The sequence below is a fragment of the Mobula hypostoma genome, chromosome 1, assembly GCF_963921235.1.
Source record: "Mobula hypostoma chromosome 1, sMobHyp1.1, whole genome shotgun sequence".
Lineage (NCBI taxonomy): Eukaryota > Metazoa > Chordata > Chondrichthyes > Myliobatiformes > Myliobatidae > Mobula > Mobula hypostoma.
In genome coordinates this window covers 20611253-20625332 of record NC_086097.1, presented here as the reverse complement: position 1 = coordinate 20625332, position 14080 = coordinate 20611253, and the positions used below count along the sequence as shown (strand labels likewise).

At 42.9% G+C, this 14080-nt stretch overlaps 2 protein-coding genes across 2 annotated transcripts in view; both read right to left on the bottom strand.

Annotated features, from left to right (window-relative positions):
• Window positions 1–5665, bottom strand: part of ak7b (adenylate kinase 7b) — a 69593-nt gene extending 63928 nt beyond the window's left edge. The window contains exons 1-2 of the mRNA XM_063058902.1: window positions 5517–5665; window positions 1216–1395 (exon numbers count right to left, since the gene is read on the bottom strand). Coding sequence (XP_062914972.1) covers window positions 1216–1395; window positions 5517–5615 — 279 coding nt within the window. The 5' untranslated portion in view covers window positions 5616–5665. The remainder of the gene's footprint in view (window positions 1–1215; window positions 1396–5516) is intronic.
• Window positions 5666–7910: 2245 nt separating this feature from the next.
• Window positions 7911–14080, bottom strand: part of vipas39 (VPS33B interacting protein, apical-basolateral polarity regulator, spe-39 homolog) — a 79150-nt gene continuing 72980 nt past the window's right edge. The window contains exons 19-20 of the mRNA XM_063058770.1: window positions 9333–9437; window positions 7911–8506 (exon numbers count right to left, since the gene is read on the bottom strand). Of these exons, the coding sequence (XP_062914840.1) occupies window positions 8486–8506; window positions 9333–9437 (126 nt within the window). The 3' untranslated portion in view covers window positions 7911–8485. The remainder of the gene's footprint in view (window positions 8507–9332; window positions 9438–14080) is intronic.

Genomic DNA, 14080 nt, shown 5'->3' with positions numbered 1-14080 from the left:
ACCTCATCCATCTCCTTCTCCTATGGTCCACTCTCCTCTATCAGATTCCTTCCTCTCCAGCCCTTTACCTTTCCTATCCACCTGGCTTCACCTGTCACCTTTTGGCTATCCTCCTTCCCCTCCCCTCTCCTTTTTTATTCTGGCATCTTCCCCCTTCCTTTCCAATCCTGATGAAGGGCCTGGCCCAAAATGTCGACTGTTTATTCATTTTCATAGATGCCGCCTGACCTGCTGAGTTCCTCCAGCATTTTGTGTGTGTTGCTTTGGTACAGTAACTGCTCTGCCCAGGACCAAAGAAGAATTGAAGCTTGCAATGTAGGCAAAAAGAGAGTAAACCAGTTGAAAGACTGTCTCTGTGTTTTTAAAATGGAAGGACAAAGAAAATATAAATGTTTAGAATAGGGATCCAGTCAACTAGCCTCTGAAGTTGCTGCCGTTAATGTTGAGACCAACATCTTCTTACCATTCAGTTGGTCTCTTTCAAATCCTGATTAGCCAATTTTTGTGGTTTATATATTAACACCTGCTGCTTCAACACACAGCTAAAGCTGTGATAAGGTATTGAAGATAATGGTCAGACATTCGTTTTCAGTCTTCTTACCAAAATAAGGATATACTAGCTGTTGAGATAGTTTAATGAAAATTCATCAGAGTTATTCCAAGTTGGCATGTTTGGCACATGAAGTGTGACTGAGTATTACTGGACCTGTATTCTTTAGACTTCAGAAGAATGGGAGGTGACTTCAAGGAAACATTCAAAATTCTGACGGAGAAGTCTACAAGTAGGGGCTGCAGACTCAAAATGAAATGGAGAAGGGTTGGTGGAAAAACTTCTTCACTGTAAAGGTGGTGAAAATTTGAAATTTGCTACCCAGGAGGGCTATGGTAGTAAGTACATCAATTTAATTCAAAGATGATCAGATTTTTTGAATATTAAGGGAATCAAATGATGTGGGCAAAGGGCAGGAAAATGGTGCTCATGTAGAAGATCAGCCATGATCTTGCTGAATAGCAGATAAGCTCAATGGTCTACTGCTAGTCATGGTGTCATATTCTTATGTGCCAGGCAATGAGTAATAGGGAAATAGTCAACACACATATTCTTCTGTCAAACTAAAAAAACAGAGATGTTGTGAGAAATAGTCCTAGCAATACATTTTAAAATTATAACCTCAGAAAATTGTAAGATTCAAAAAAGTATATTGAGAGACTTACAGAGAAGGTTTCAAACGCAAAATCAGGCTTCTTGTCTTCAGGATTGCTCAATGTTCCCACTACTCGATATGTTCCTTGGGGTGGTGGAACACTTTTGGCAGACTCTGTCTCTTCCTCATTTTGCTCTTCATCATCATTCAGTTCCTCCAGGGATGATCCAACCACAGAGTTTGATAAGTACTGAGAAAGAAGCAGGCATCAGAATTTAACCTTTGGAAGTACTAATCTCTAAATCTCCTAGATGGAACCTTTGCAAAGACATTGAATGTTTTGCAATAGATCGCCAATGAAATCAATAAATGACATGCTGAAGATCTTTGTAGAATTCAGCATGATAGATGCTTCATGACAGAGATATACAGATGAAAAAATAGACATTATGTATTCTGAAGAATTCTGACAGTAAAACACTTCAGTCAAATTTTTCAACTTCAGAAAAAGATGAAAGCAAGATGATCTGGCTACCAGTTACCTTTACTTATGTTTATCTGATGTCATACTGCCAACTTTAGTTCTGAAAAACTGATGTTTTGCTGAATGCCTTGAATTATGTTATGTTCCAGACTATGAAATTATACTCCTAAGCTATGCTTAAGAATTTGATCTATTTCTTTCATGTATGGTCAGGTCAAAGTGAAAAAAGCCCCTATTAGCTGAGTACTGGTTTGGAGACTGTTCATCTTACAGATTTTTAAAGAATTTCTGCAGTTCATGTTCATACAACTGTAACGTTGGATCAAATTTGCGAAGCGGTGGAACTGTTAATTCATAATAAATGAGGAAGAAGTCAGAAGATAGTTATGGAAAATTCCACATCTTAGAAATGCATTATAAACATTAAAAACATTGTAACATAACATCTATTTCCTTGCAAACCCGACTCTAGTAGCTTTGGCATCAATCAGAACTCCGAGCAGTCAGCAAAATATTCAACATCCTTACTAAATTTGATTTGAACCCTTTTATACTTGCAAATTCAACAAATTATTGCTCTAGATCCACTTTTCCCATGCTTATACTTCACCTCCCCATTGTGCTTTATGCATTATAAAATATCTCCATTTTCACCAGCCTTTCCTTTCAACACAGCTCTCCGGTAAGAGAAATTACTTTCTCATTAAAATTACACACACACACACGTGCATTTACAAATTTATACAGAAATGTCACACATACGTAGTCTTGAAAATACAAACTGCACACAACTCTTGGGTTGTCTTGCATGTACGCATGTGCAATTACGCATACATACGTGCTCACTGACACACCTGCACTTACATTCAGCCAGTATATGTGCACATGCATGCTCACTCGCACTACTGTACAGATGTGCTGGAGGAATGCAAGTGTGCAATTGTACTTCCACTTTTTGCACAGGCATTTAGACCATAAGAGATGGGAGCAAAATTAGGTCATTCAGCCAATGAAGTCTGCTCCACTGTTCCCTTTCGAACAGAGATGAGGAGGAATTTACTTAGCTAGAGGGCAGGGAATCTGTGAAATTTATTGTCACTGTCAGTTGTGGAGGCCAAGTCATTGGGTATATGTAAAGTGCAGGTTGATAGGCTCTCGATCAGTAAGGGTGTTAAGGGTTACAGACAGAGGGCAGGAGAATAGGGTTGAGAGGGAAAATAAATCAGCCATGATGAAATGGCAGAGCAAATTCGATGGGCCAAATGGCCAAATTCTGCCCCAAAGTTTAATGGTCTTAATTCCATCATCGAAATCATTGACATATAAACTTTTCAATTTGGAAAGGCACTCTTTATTCCCACTCTTTGCCTGCTGCCAATCAGCTAAACATCTATCCATGGTAGTATTTTTCCTGTAATACCACGTGCTCTTATCTTGTTTAGCACCCACAGGTGCAGCAGCTTTTCAAAGGTTTTCTGAAAATCTTAGTAAACAGCATTCACTGACTTTCCTTTATCTATCCTGTTGGTTCTTTCTTCAAAGAATTCCAACAGATTTGTCAAGTCAGATTTCCCCTTAAGGAAACCACGTTAACTTTGGCCTATTTTATCATGAGCTCTCAAGTCCCCTGAAACCTTATCCTTAATAATGAACCTCAACATTTTCCAACCACTGAAGTGAGGCTGACTGGCCTATAATTTCCTTTCTTTTGTCTCCCTCACTTCTTAAAAAGGTGGAGTGATATTTGCATTTTCCAGTCCTCCAGAACCATTCCAGAATCCAGTTAATCTTTGAAGATTACAACTAATACCTCCACAATCGCTTCAACTACCACTTTCAGAACCCTGAAATGTAGTCCTTCTGATCCAAGTGAATTACTTTCTTTCTGACTTTTCAGAGTCCCAAACACCTTCTCCTTGGTAATAGCAACTACACTCACTTCTGACCCCTGACCCTCTTGAATTTCTGGCAAGTTGCTGGTGTCTTCCATGCTGAAGACTGATGCAAAATTCTTAATAAGTTCATCTGCCATTTCTTTGTCCCCCATTACTATCTCTCCAGTGTCACTTTCCAGTGGTCCAATAACCACCCTTGACTCTCTTTTACTCCTTATATACTTTTATATTATTGGTTAGCTTAGCTTCATATTTAATCTTTTCTCTCCTGATTGATTTTTTAGGTTGCTTTCTGTTAGTTTTAAAAGCTTCCCAATCCTCTAACTTCCCATTAATTTTCCTTTATTTTATGCCCTCTCTTGATTTATGTTGACTTTGATTTACCTTGTCAGCCATGGTTGCCTCATCTTCCCTTTAGAATACTTCCTCTTCTCTGAAATCCCCCATGACTATTGTAACATTGCCCTTTTTACATGCCTGTTCTATCTCCCGTTGTAATTTGTACCCCACATCCAGGCTACTGTTCAGAGTCCTGTCAATAACTCTCATCAGGGTCTTTTTACCCTTGCAGTTTCTTAACTCTACCCACAAAGATTCAATGTCTTCCAACTCTATGTTATCTCTTTCTAAGGATTTGATTTCATATTTATTGCTAACAGAGCTACTCCATCCCACACCCTCTGCCCACCTGCCTGTCCTATCGATACAAAATGTATACTTGGATGTTAACCTCCCAACTATGATCTACTTTCAGCCACAACTCAAATCATATCTGCCAATCTCTAACTGTGTTACAAGATCATCTACCTTATTCCATATACTACGTGCATTCAAAGATAACACCTTCAGTCCTGTATTCATCACCCTTTCCAACTTTGCCCCACATGTTACACTTCAATTCATCCCACTCTCTGCAATATTGCTCTATCACCTGTCCATTCTCACAGTCCCATTACATCAACTTCTATGCAAACTGCCCCATTCTCATGTGGACATCTCCCTGTCAAATTAGTTTAAACCCTCCCTAACAGCTCTAGCAAACCTGCCCACAGGGATATTAGCCTCCCTCGAGTTCAGGTGTAACACGTCCTTTTTGTACAGATCATATCTTCTCCAGAAGAGATCCTAATGATCTAGAAATTTGAAACCCAATTCCCCTTGCACCAATTTCTCAACCATGCATTTATAAGCCAAATCATCCTAAGCTTACCCTTACTGGCACAGACAGTAATGCAGAAATTACTAACCTGGAGGTCCTGCTTTTCGGCTTTCAACCCAATTCCCTATATTCTCTCTTCAGGACTTCCTCCCTTTTCCTGCCTATGTCGTTGGTACCAAAATGTACCATCATATATCACTGTTCATCCTCCTCCCCCTTTAGAAAGCTGCGGACCAAATCTGAAACATCCCTGACCCTGGCACCTGGGAGGCAACATACCATTTGTGTGTCTCTTTTACATCCACAAAATCTCCTGTCTGGTCCCCTATGGAATCCCCTATCACTACAGTACTCCTCTCCCCCCCCCCCCCACCCCGCCTTCACTTCTGAGCCACAGAGCCAGACTCAGTGCTGGAGAACACCCCAATAGCTCGTCCCTCACATCAGTGGCCAAAGAGGTACGCTTATTAATGACCACAGGAGTTACTCTGCATTGACTGCCGAATTCCTCTCTCTCTCTCTCTCCTGACAGTCACTCAAGTACCTATCTTCGTCAACCTAGGGTGGCCACCTCTCTGTAACTCCTATCTATCACCTCCTTATCTACCATATGAGCCGAAATCATCCAGCTGCAGCTCCAGTTCCCTAACACGGTCTCTCAGGAGCTGCAGCTCGGTTCACCTTGGTCAGATGTAGTTATCAGAGAGACTGGAGGTCTCCCGGAGTTCCCACATCTCACATGAACATATCACTAACCCTGGAACTACTTCCCACACACACAACTTTTTACGCTCACACTTAGATACACTCGGCTGTTGGCACATATCACTGACTTTCCCCACGTAACGGCCAACGAACGAGTCCAGGTGGTTGAGGAAGATCCACTTGCTCCGGATTTTCTTCGGCGCCCCGGTACCCTCTTCGTCCGCCATCACCGCGCCAACCGACCCTTGGAGACACGGCGCCGGGACGCGTTGCTAAGGGCGGGTCCTTCGACGCCTCAGAGCACTGAAACAAGCAGTGTAGTCAAAGACTCGGCCTTGCTACAACGTCGTTGAAGATGAAACGAAGTAATTGGCAAGGTGTTTGCCTTCTCCAAACTGAGACAACGATGCTTCTATCGAAATGGAAATTAAGGCATTTGTTTAGCACCCTGTAGCACGGGGTATTGTGGGAATTGTAGTCATTAGTCCTCTGGGTTTTGTATATTGGCTTGAATTGTTCTCAGCTTTCCACAATTGGAAGTCAACATCTTTTCATAGCGCCCATCACTACCCCAGAACTTTTTTTCAAATTAATAACGAGTTACGAGAAATCACCCCCAGCTTCTGATAAATGCAACCATCAACTTTCTCGTGTCAGCGATAACTTTCTCTGCGCATCGGGTGCCGCTCTATTTTTTAAAGTGGGTTTTTTTCAAGTTTCTTGCTTTGTTGCTGCCTATAACCAGACAAATCTCTAAGTTGTATAGTTTATACATACTTTGACAATAAATGTACCTTGAGTCTTGATCTCTGAATCTTTAAAAACAAGAGAAAATCTTCAGATGCTGGAAATCCAAACAACAGACACAAAATGGTGGAGGAACTCAGCAGGCTAGGCAGCATCTATGGAAAAAAGTACAGTTGACGTTTCGGGCCGAGACCCTTTGGCGGGGTCTCAGCCAGAAACGTCGACAGTACTTTTTTCCTTTGAAGCTTTAATCCCATTCTGTATCCAAAGCTCTGCATTGTTCATTGACTTAGCTTGTGGACGTTTTGTTTCAATGCCTCTGGGATGTACAGTAGGTTCCTCTGGTGGGGTCAGCATTAATTGTCCTTGCCTGATTGGTCTTGTGGTGATCAGTGCCCTTTATGAACCACTGATGGCACAGTGGGTAACCTACAACTGCAATGTGAGATATACAAAGCAACCTTCCTGGGAGACTAATTTCCACCCTCCACCCTTACCCAAATGCTGCCACTGGCAAACTATAGAATATAAGACTCTTTCCCATGGCAGAAATTGGTAATATGAGAGGGTATAACATTAAGGTGCTTGGAAGGAAGTATTGGGGGAATGTCAGAGGTGGGTTTTTTTTTGCACAGGGAATGATAGCTTCATGAACTCATTGCCGGGGTGGTGGTAGAGGCAGGTATGTAAGGGATATCTAAGAGATGCTTAGATACGCACATGGATGAAAGAAAAATGGAGGGCTTTGTCAGAGGAAATGCTTAGACTGATCTTGGAGTGGGTTAAGAGGTCAGCACAAGATCACGGGAAGAAGGGCCTGTACTGTGCTGTACTGGTCTATGTTCCATGAGAAGTGAAGTGTTGTCTACACCTGTGTAGGTAGGACCATCACTGTACGGTCTACACTGGTGTAGGTAGGACCATCACTGTACGGTCTATACTGGTGTAGGTAGGATCATCACTGTGCAGTCTACACCTGTGTAGGTAGGACCATCACTGTGCGGTCTACACTGGTGCAGGTAGGACCATCACCATACGGTCTGCGCTGGTGTAGGTAAGACCACCACTGTGTGGTCTATACTGGTGTAGGTAGGACCACCACTGTGTGGTCTACACTGGTGTAGGTAGGATCATCACTGTGCAGTCTACACTGGTGTAGGTAGGACTACCACTGTACGGTCTACATTGGTGTAGGTAGGACTACCACTGTGTGGTCTACACTGGTGTAGGTAGGACCATCACTGTACGGTCTACACTGGTGTAGGTAGGACCATCACTGTACGGTCTACACTGGTGTAGGTAGGACCACCACTGTGTGGTCTATACTGGTGTAGGTAGGACCATCACTGTACGGTCTACACTGGTGTAGGTAGGACTACCACTGTACGGTCTACACTGGTGTAGGTAGGACCATCACTGTACGGTCTACACTGGTGTAGGTTGGGCTATCACTGTACGGTCTACATTGGTGTAGGTAGGACTACCACTGTACGGTCTACACTGGTGTAGGTAGGGCTACCACTGTGTGGTCTACACTGGTGTAGGTAGGACCATCACTGTACGGTCTACATTGGTGTAGGTAGGACTACCACTGTGTGGTCTACACTGGTGTAGGTAGGACTATCACCGTATGGTCTACACTGGTGTAGGTAGGGCTACCACTGTGTGGTCTACACTGGTGTAGGTAGGACCACCACTGTGTGGTCTGTACTGTTGTGTAATCAGCCATCATGTGTTTTAAGTAAATCAACTGCAAACATAGAAAGGTACTGGAGTTTGGCACTTTATTAAAAATGTATTCTTACTGTTTTCTGTACAAGTATCGTACCTCTCGTTAATGCTGGAATAATGGTAGAGAAATAGACTTTTGTAGATTACACGGCAGGGGGGAGGTTCAGGAGTACTGAAGAACTCACAGACACAGACAATAAATAGGCTATTTTTTTGTTCATCTTTCAAAGTCCTATCAGTGAGTTTGACCAGAAACTTGCAAAGGCTAAAACCAAACAGCTGTATCCCCAAACAATACGGTGATGTGCTCCATATATTCATACTTACGGCTGGGCGACCTACACCTCCTCCTTGAGTCTGACTTTGCTTCGACATCTCCCATATTCCTCCCCCCATTATTAAACGTCACAACCCTTGAAAAGGAACCACTGAATACACATGAAGTATACATGCATAGTACATGTAAGCTCCCAGAATTATCAATTATAAACACAAGGGAGAAGAAACCGGCGGTTCTCAGAAAGTGGGTGAAGATGATGCTTTCCCATCCTCATTACCAGGTTCTCCAACCCCTGCTCTCTTCAGCACTGGAGACAATCCGGCAGTGAACCTGTCGCCATCAATTTTTCCATCTGATTTGCTGTAAAATAGAAAATTCAGATCTAGCATCAAGCTCAAGTTCAAGTTTATTGTCAATCAACAGAGACACAGAGGGAGAGGGAGTTTGTACGTTCTCCCTGTGACTGCACGGGTTTTCTCCAGGTGCTCTGGTCCAAAGATGTACCAGTCTGTAGGTTAATTGGTCATTGTAAATTGTTCCGTGATTAGGCCAGGAGTAGGTTGGGTGATTACTGAGCCGTGTGGCTCGAAGAGCCAGGTGGGCTTGCTCTGCACTGCATCTCCATAAATAAACAAACAAACGTTTACAGCTGAATGAAAATGAATGATTATGCAAGACAGTATAACGTTACTGTCACTATTATAATAAAACAAGTGCTGTATAGCTATGTGAAACAGCAGCAATAAAAGTGACCAGTGCAGTATGAGATAGTGTCTGTGAGTTGGAGAGCTGGGGGGTGGGGAACAGGACATCCAGATAAGGTGCAGCAGGGTTTTCTGAAATCTAACATCCTGGGGAAAGGAGCTGTTACCCTGCTTTACAGTGCTGGTTTTTATGCTGTGGTACCTGACGGCTGGAGGGCAAAGAGATTGTGGGAAGGATGGGAGGGGTCCAATCACAAACAACAGAAAATCTGCAAACCGGAGGGGTCTTTGACAATGCTGCCGGCACTGTTCATTTCCCACTTTTTTTGCTGGCCCTCACTCCCAACCACTCAAGTGTTTTAACAGGTTGTCTCTAATTCTCCAATGGACCATTGTTTTAAAGCATATCAGTTGGCTGTCTCATCAGCTCAAAACATTTCAGGCCTGTGCCACAGAAGAGACAAAATCAATGTCTCACTCACAGAATTGTTCAGGATGCAGTCTATCTTCAACTGCTCTAGGGAGTTTTTGTCCATTTTGTTTCTGTACAAGATCAGCTGCTGGCGATCTTTAAGATCCCTGTATGTCTGAATCAAGGAAAAGAAAATCAAGAAAACTTTTGTATTATCAGTGAATCATTTACATTTTTAATTTAAACATTTTAAACGTTTGTGGTAAGCTCATCCCATTTTGTTCCGTTTTTCTTCTGTGTTTCTACTATCCTTTTCCTCTACACCAACCATCATTTTCCAGCTAACCCATTCACAGGTCTCCTTTAACAAGGACTCCAATGAAGGTGGCTCAGAGGAGGTTTGCAGTCTCAGCTGACCAACCTATTTTGATGGACGGTACTGATGAAGGGTCTTGACCCGAAGCATGAACTATCCATTTCCCTCCAAAGATGTTGCCATTCCTGCTGAGTTCCTTCATCTTTTTGTTTCTTGTTCCAGATTCCTAGCATCTGGAGCAACAAACAAAAATCCATTTGATTTTGATGAATGCTTGGACCTCAATTCTTCAGACTGTGATTTTGTTGTCTTGAACAAGTTGTACAGGACAAAAAAGAATAAAAAGAAATCATCTTGTAGTTCTAATGATACTTTTTGACCTCTATGTGGCAATCACAAAAAGCTCTACGTACACTTGATATTAAGGTTTTCCAACTGTATTCTAACTTTAAAAGAATGTCAACCCTACAAAGTCATGAATCTGCACAACTAATATCCACAACATCTACACTTCTCACCTGTTCAGTAAACTAGACAAAATAATCAAAGACCCTACCCATCCTGGACATTCCACTTCTCTCCCCTACCATCAGGCAGAAGACAAAAAAGTCTGCAAGCACATACCACCAACCTTAAGGACAGCTTCTATTGCACTGTTATAAAACTATTGAATGGTTTTCTGGTATGAGAAGATGGACTCTTGACCTCACAATCTACCTTGTTATGGGCTTGCACATTATTGCCTTGCCTGCACTGCACTTTCTCTGTAACTGTGACACTTCATTCTGCATTCTGCTTTTGATTTCCCCGTTATGTTTTGTAGCCCCAGAAACCAAATGAAAGGAAAGAAGCAGGAGCCCAGAATACATGTGAACTTAGCTTTATGTAATGAGGTGCTCACATATAACATGATGGCGTAATAACGTATGCCATTCACGTACTTCTTACACATAACCCATGACGAATTGTTAAATAAAGAATGCCTAATCAAAAAATATTACTCAAATATTACTGAAATATTAAATACAACACTCCTCCCTGCTTTGCTATAAACTCCAACTCAATACAGAATGCATCTCAACTCAAACATGTAACATGCTGCTCTCTAGTCATCTTATATACGTGTATACTGCATGTTATAAAACTACCATATTGACATCCATAACATAGTAATTTTTTTAATTGTCCCATTCAGGCCTAAAGATTTAAACGCTGTGGTGGATTTCTTACTCTTGTGGGATGATACCTTGACAAGGGGTGGTGGTGGGGAGGGTGGGGTCACTCTGTTTGGCAGATGTGGCTGTGAAACTATCTCAGGTTCTGGGGCCTCCTCCATGGTGGTTGTAAGAGTTGACTCTGCGACAATGGGAAATGTTTCTGACTGATCTGGACACCATTCTTCTCCTAACAATCGACTCAGCTCTCAACTGATTGAAGTGTCATCTCCAGATGATATCAGATACAATCTCCACTGTGTGGGACAGTGGTACAGTTCTGTCCTTAATTTTTCCAAATACCCATTTCTGATCACCTCTGTAGTCCCTCGCCAGGATTGCTTGTCCAGGAGTGAAACATCGAACCTCCTTGTTTGAGGACCCCTCAATTTGTCCCAGCTGTTTGTCCTGTTTACTTCTCCTGAGATTGGGTTTGAGGAGATCCAAGCGTGAGCGCACAGGACGACCCAGGAGCAGCATAGCTGATGAGTTGCTGGTTGTGGAGTGTGTTGGAAGGAAACTGGCAAGCTTCTGATTCAGTGTCAGCGTAGGGTATTCTGCTGACATTGCTCATAGTGCAGTCTGCTAATATTGCTCACAGCACATTCTTTAGATTATGGACAAATCATCCAAGCTATTTGGAGCTGGGTGGTACAGTGCAGGTGTAATGTGTCTTATTCCATTCATTTTCAGGAATGACTGAAACTGTTTCGCAGCAGACTGTGGTCCATTGTCACTGACCGCTTTGTAGCTGCATCCACTGCTACCAAGAAATTTGTGCCCATGAATGGTCTGGCACAATCCACATGAATCGCCTGCTAAGGCATTGCAGGTCATTCCTAGGGATGGAGAGGCGCTGCTCTTGACGTCTCCTGGACATCTTAGCATCCTGAGAAGTGCATGGCAAGCTGTTTGATCTGCTGATCTATCCCAGTCCACCAGACGAAGCTTCGAGCCAATGCTTTCATTTTGGCCTTGCCTAGATGACCACCCTTTAGTTCCTCCAACACTTCAGTTCTCAGCTTGGATGGTACAACAACTCTCAATCCCCACACAAGGCAACCCCAGTCAAAGGCATGTTCGTCCTGGCGCTAGTAAAAATGGGGGAACTGGAATTTCTGCTGCAATTCCAGCCATTTTAGGTTGCCATGGAGACCTGAGGTAGTGTGGGGTATTTTCTGGATTCCCATCGGATCATCTCTGCCGTAAAAGGGAGACCTTCAATTTGCATTAGGGAGAATACATCACGAGGAGTGTCTTCTTTCATAAAATTTTCAGGTATTCCCTTTTCCAAAGGTAAACGGGACAGTCCATCTGCTTTTCCATGATTAGCCATCCTCTTGAATTCGATCTTGTATTGTGTTCTTCAAGAAACAGAGCCCATCTCTGCACACATTCCTGCTGCTGCTAGTGGAACACTCTTCTGTGGATTGAAAATGGAACCAGAGGTTGATGATCAGTAATGAGGGTAAACTCCCCCGGTTTACACTCCAATTCAGACTCAAGGCTTCTCTGTCAATCTGTGCATCATTTTTCTCTGCAGCAGTAAGGTTACAGGGCGCTCACTTCCATCACTCTTAACATGTGATGTGACTTCATGAGGTAAGGCGGCACAGGCAAGCTTCACTAGATGATATGGATCATAATGTCTGTGTTCACCATTTCCTTTGCCTTTTGGAAAGCCACCTCACACTACTTTGTCCATTGCCATTTTTTCCCAACCTGTGAAATAAGTTCAAGGGATGGAGCACAGTAGCCAGATTTGGCAGGAACTTTTGTAGTAACTGACAAATCCTAAAAGTGACCATAACTGTGACATGTCCTTTAGCCTTGGGACATCCACCACTGCTTGAATTTTCTCAACACACCAGTGTAATCCCTGTGTGTCAATAGTGTGACCTCATTAAGTGATGCTTGGTTTAAAGAATTCACACTTGCCGTGTCATGTTCTAAGCCCCTAATCTTCTAATCTTTTTAACACTGTCTTGAGATTTTGGAAGTGTTTCTTGTCATCCTTACTGGTAACGATTATGTCATCCGAGTAACACTGAGAACCTGGTAGCTGATCCATAGCTTTCCACCAGAGTGCAGGTGCAGATGCCACTCCAAAAATAAGCCCATTACAGCGATAAAGCCCTTTGTGAGTACTTATAATGAGAAACACTTTGGACCCATCAGTAGACAGGCCTCAGCCAAGTCCACTTTGCTGAAGTGTTTCCCTCCAGAAAGGCTTGCAAAGATGTCCTCTACCCTGGGCAGAGGGTATTGATATACTTTCAGACTGGATTGATGGCAACCTTAAAATCCCCACAGATCCTGACAGATTCATGCTTCTTAGCTACTCGGACCACTGGCATTGGCCATGGGCTCCACTCAACCTTGGAAAGAATTCCTTCAGCCTCCATGCGATCGAGCTGCTTTATCACGGATGGTATAAAGAACTGGATGGGCTTAGTAAAACTCCAGTGTAGCACTTCCATTTAACACTATTTTACCCTTGATATGTTTGAGTTTTCTAACGCCATCCTTGAACACTGCTGTGGTATCATCCAGTGCCTTTCTTAATTTGCTCTCAGTTGACTCCATTGCAGGGGATGTGGCATGCAAATGGATAGATCTCCAACCAAGATGTAGATGTCCCAGACAATCATGGCCCCACAATGCTGTCCCCTCCTGTTTTTACCACTTACAAGCCCAATGTGACTTGCAGGTTGTTGTATTTCACTGTAATGAAGTCATTCCCACAGGAATGATCTTTTATCCAGTTTCAGTTCTTATTTGGATATCTGCAGGCTTCAGTTCAGTATCTTTGAAATGCTGTTCAAACTCATTTTGTGGAAAAGCTGATCCAGTGTCCAGTAACATTTTAATTAATTTGTTGTTCACTTCTGGTATAAGTCATATTGCTTGTCTCATAAACACAAGAAATTCTGCAGATGCTGGAAGTCCAGAGCAACACACACAAAAGATTGGAGAAACGCAGCAGGTCAGGCAGCATCTATGGAAATGAATAAACAGTCGACGTTCGAGCCGGGACACATCTTCAGTACTAGAAAGGAAGGGGGAAGATGCCAGAATAAAATGGTGGGGGGAAGGGAAGGAGGATAGCTAGAAGATGATAGATGAAGCCAGTGGGTAGGAAAGGTAAAGGACTGGAGAGGAAGGAACCTGATAGGAGAGAAGAGTGGCCCATAGGAGAAAGGGAAGGAGGAGGGGACCCAAGGGGAAGGTGATAGGCAGGTGAGAAGATGTAAGAGGCCAGAGTGGGGAATAGAAGAAGAGGGAAGG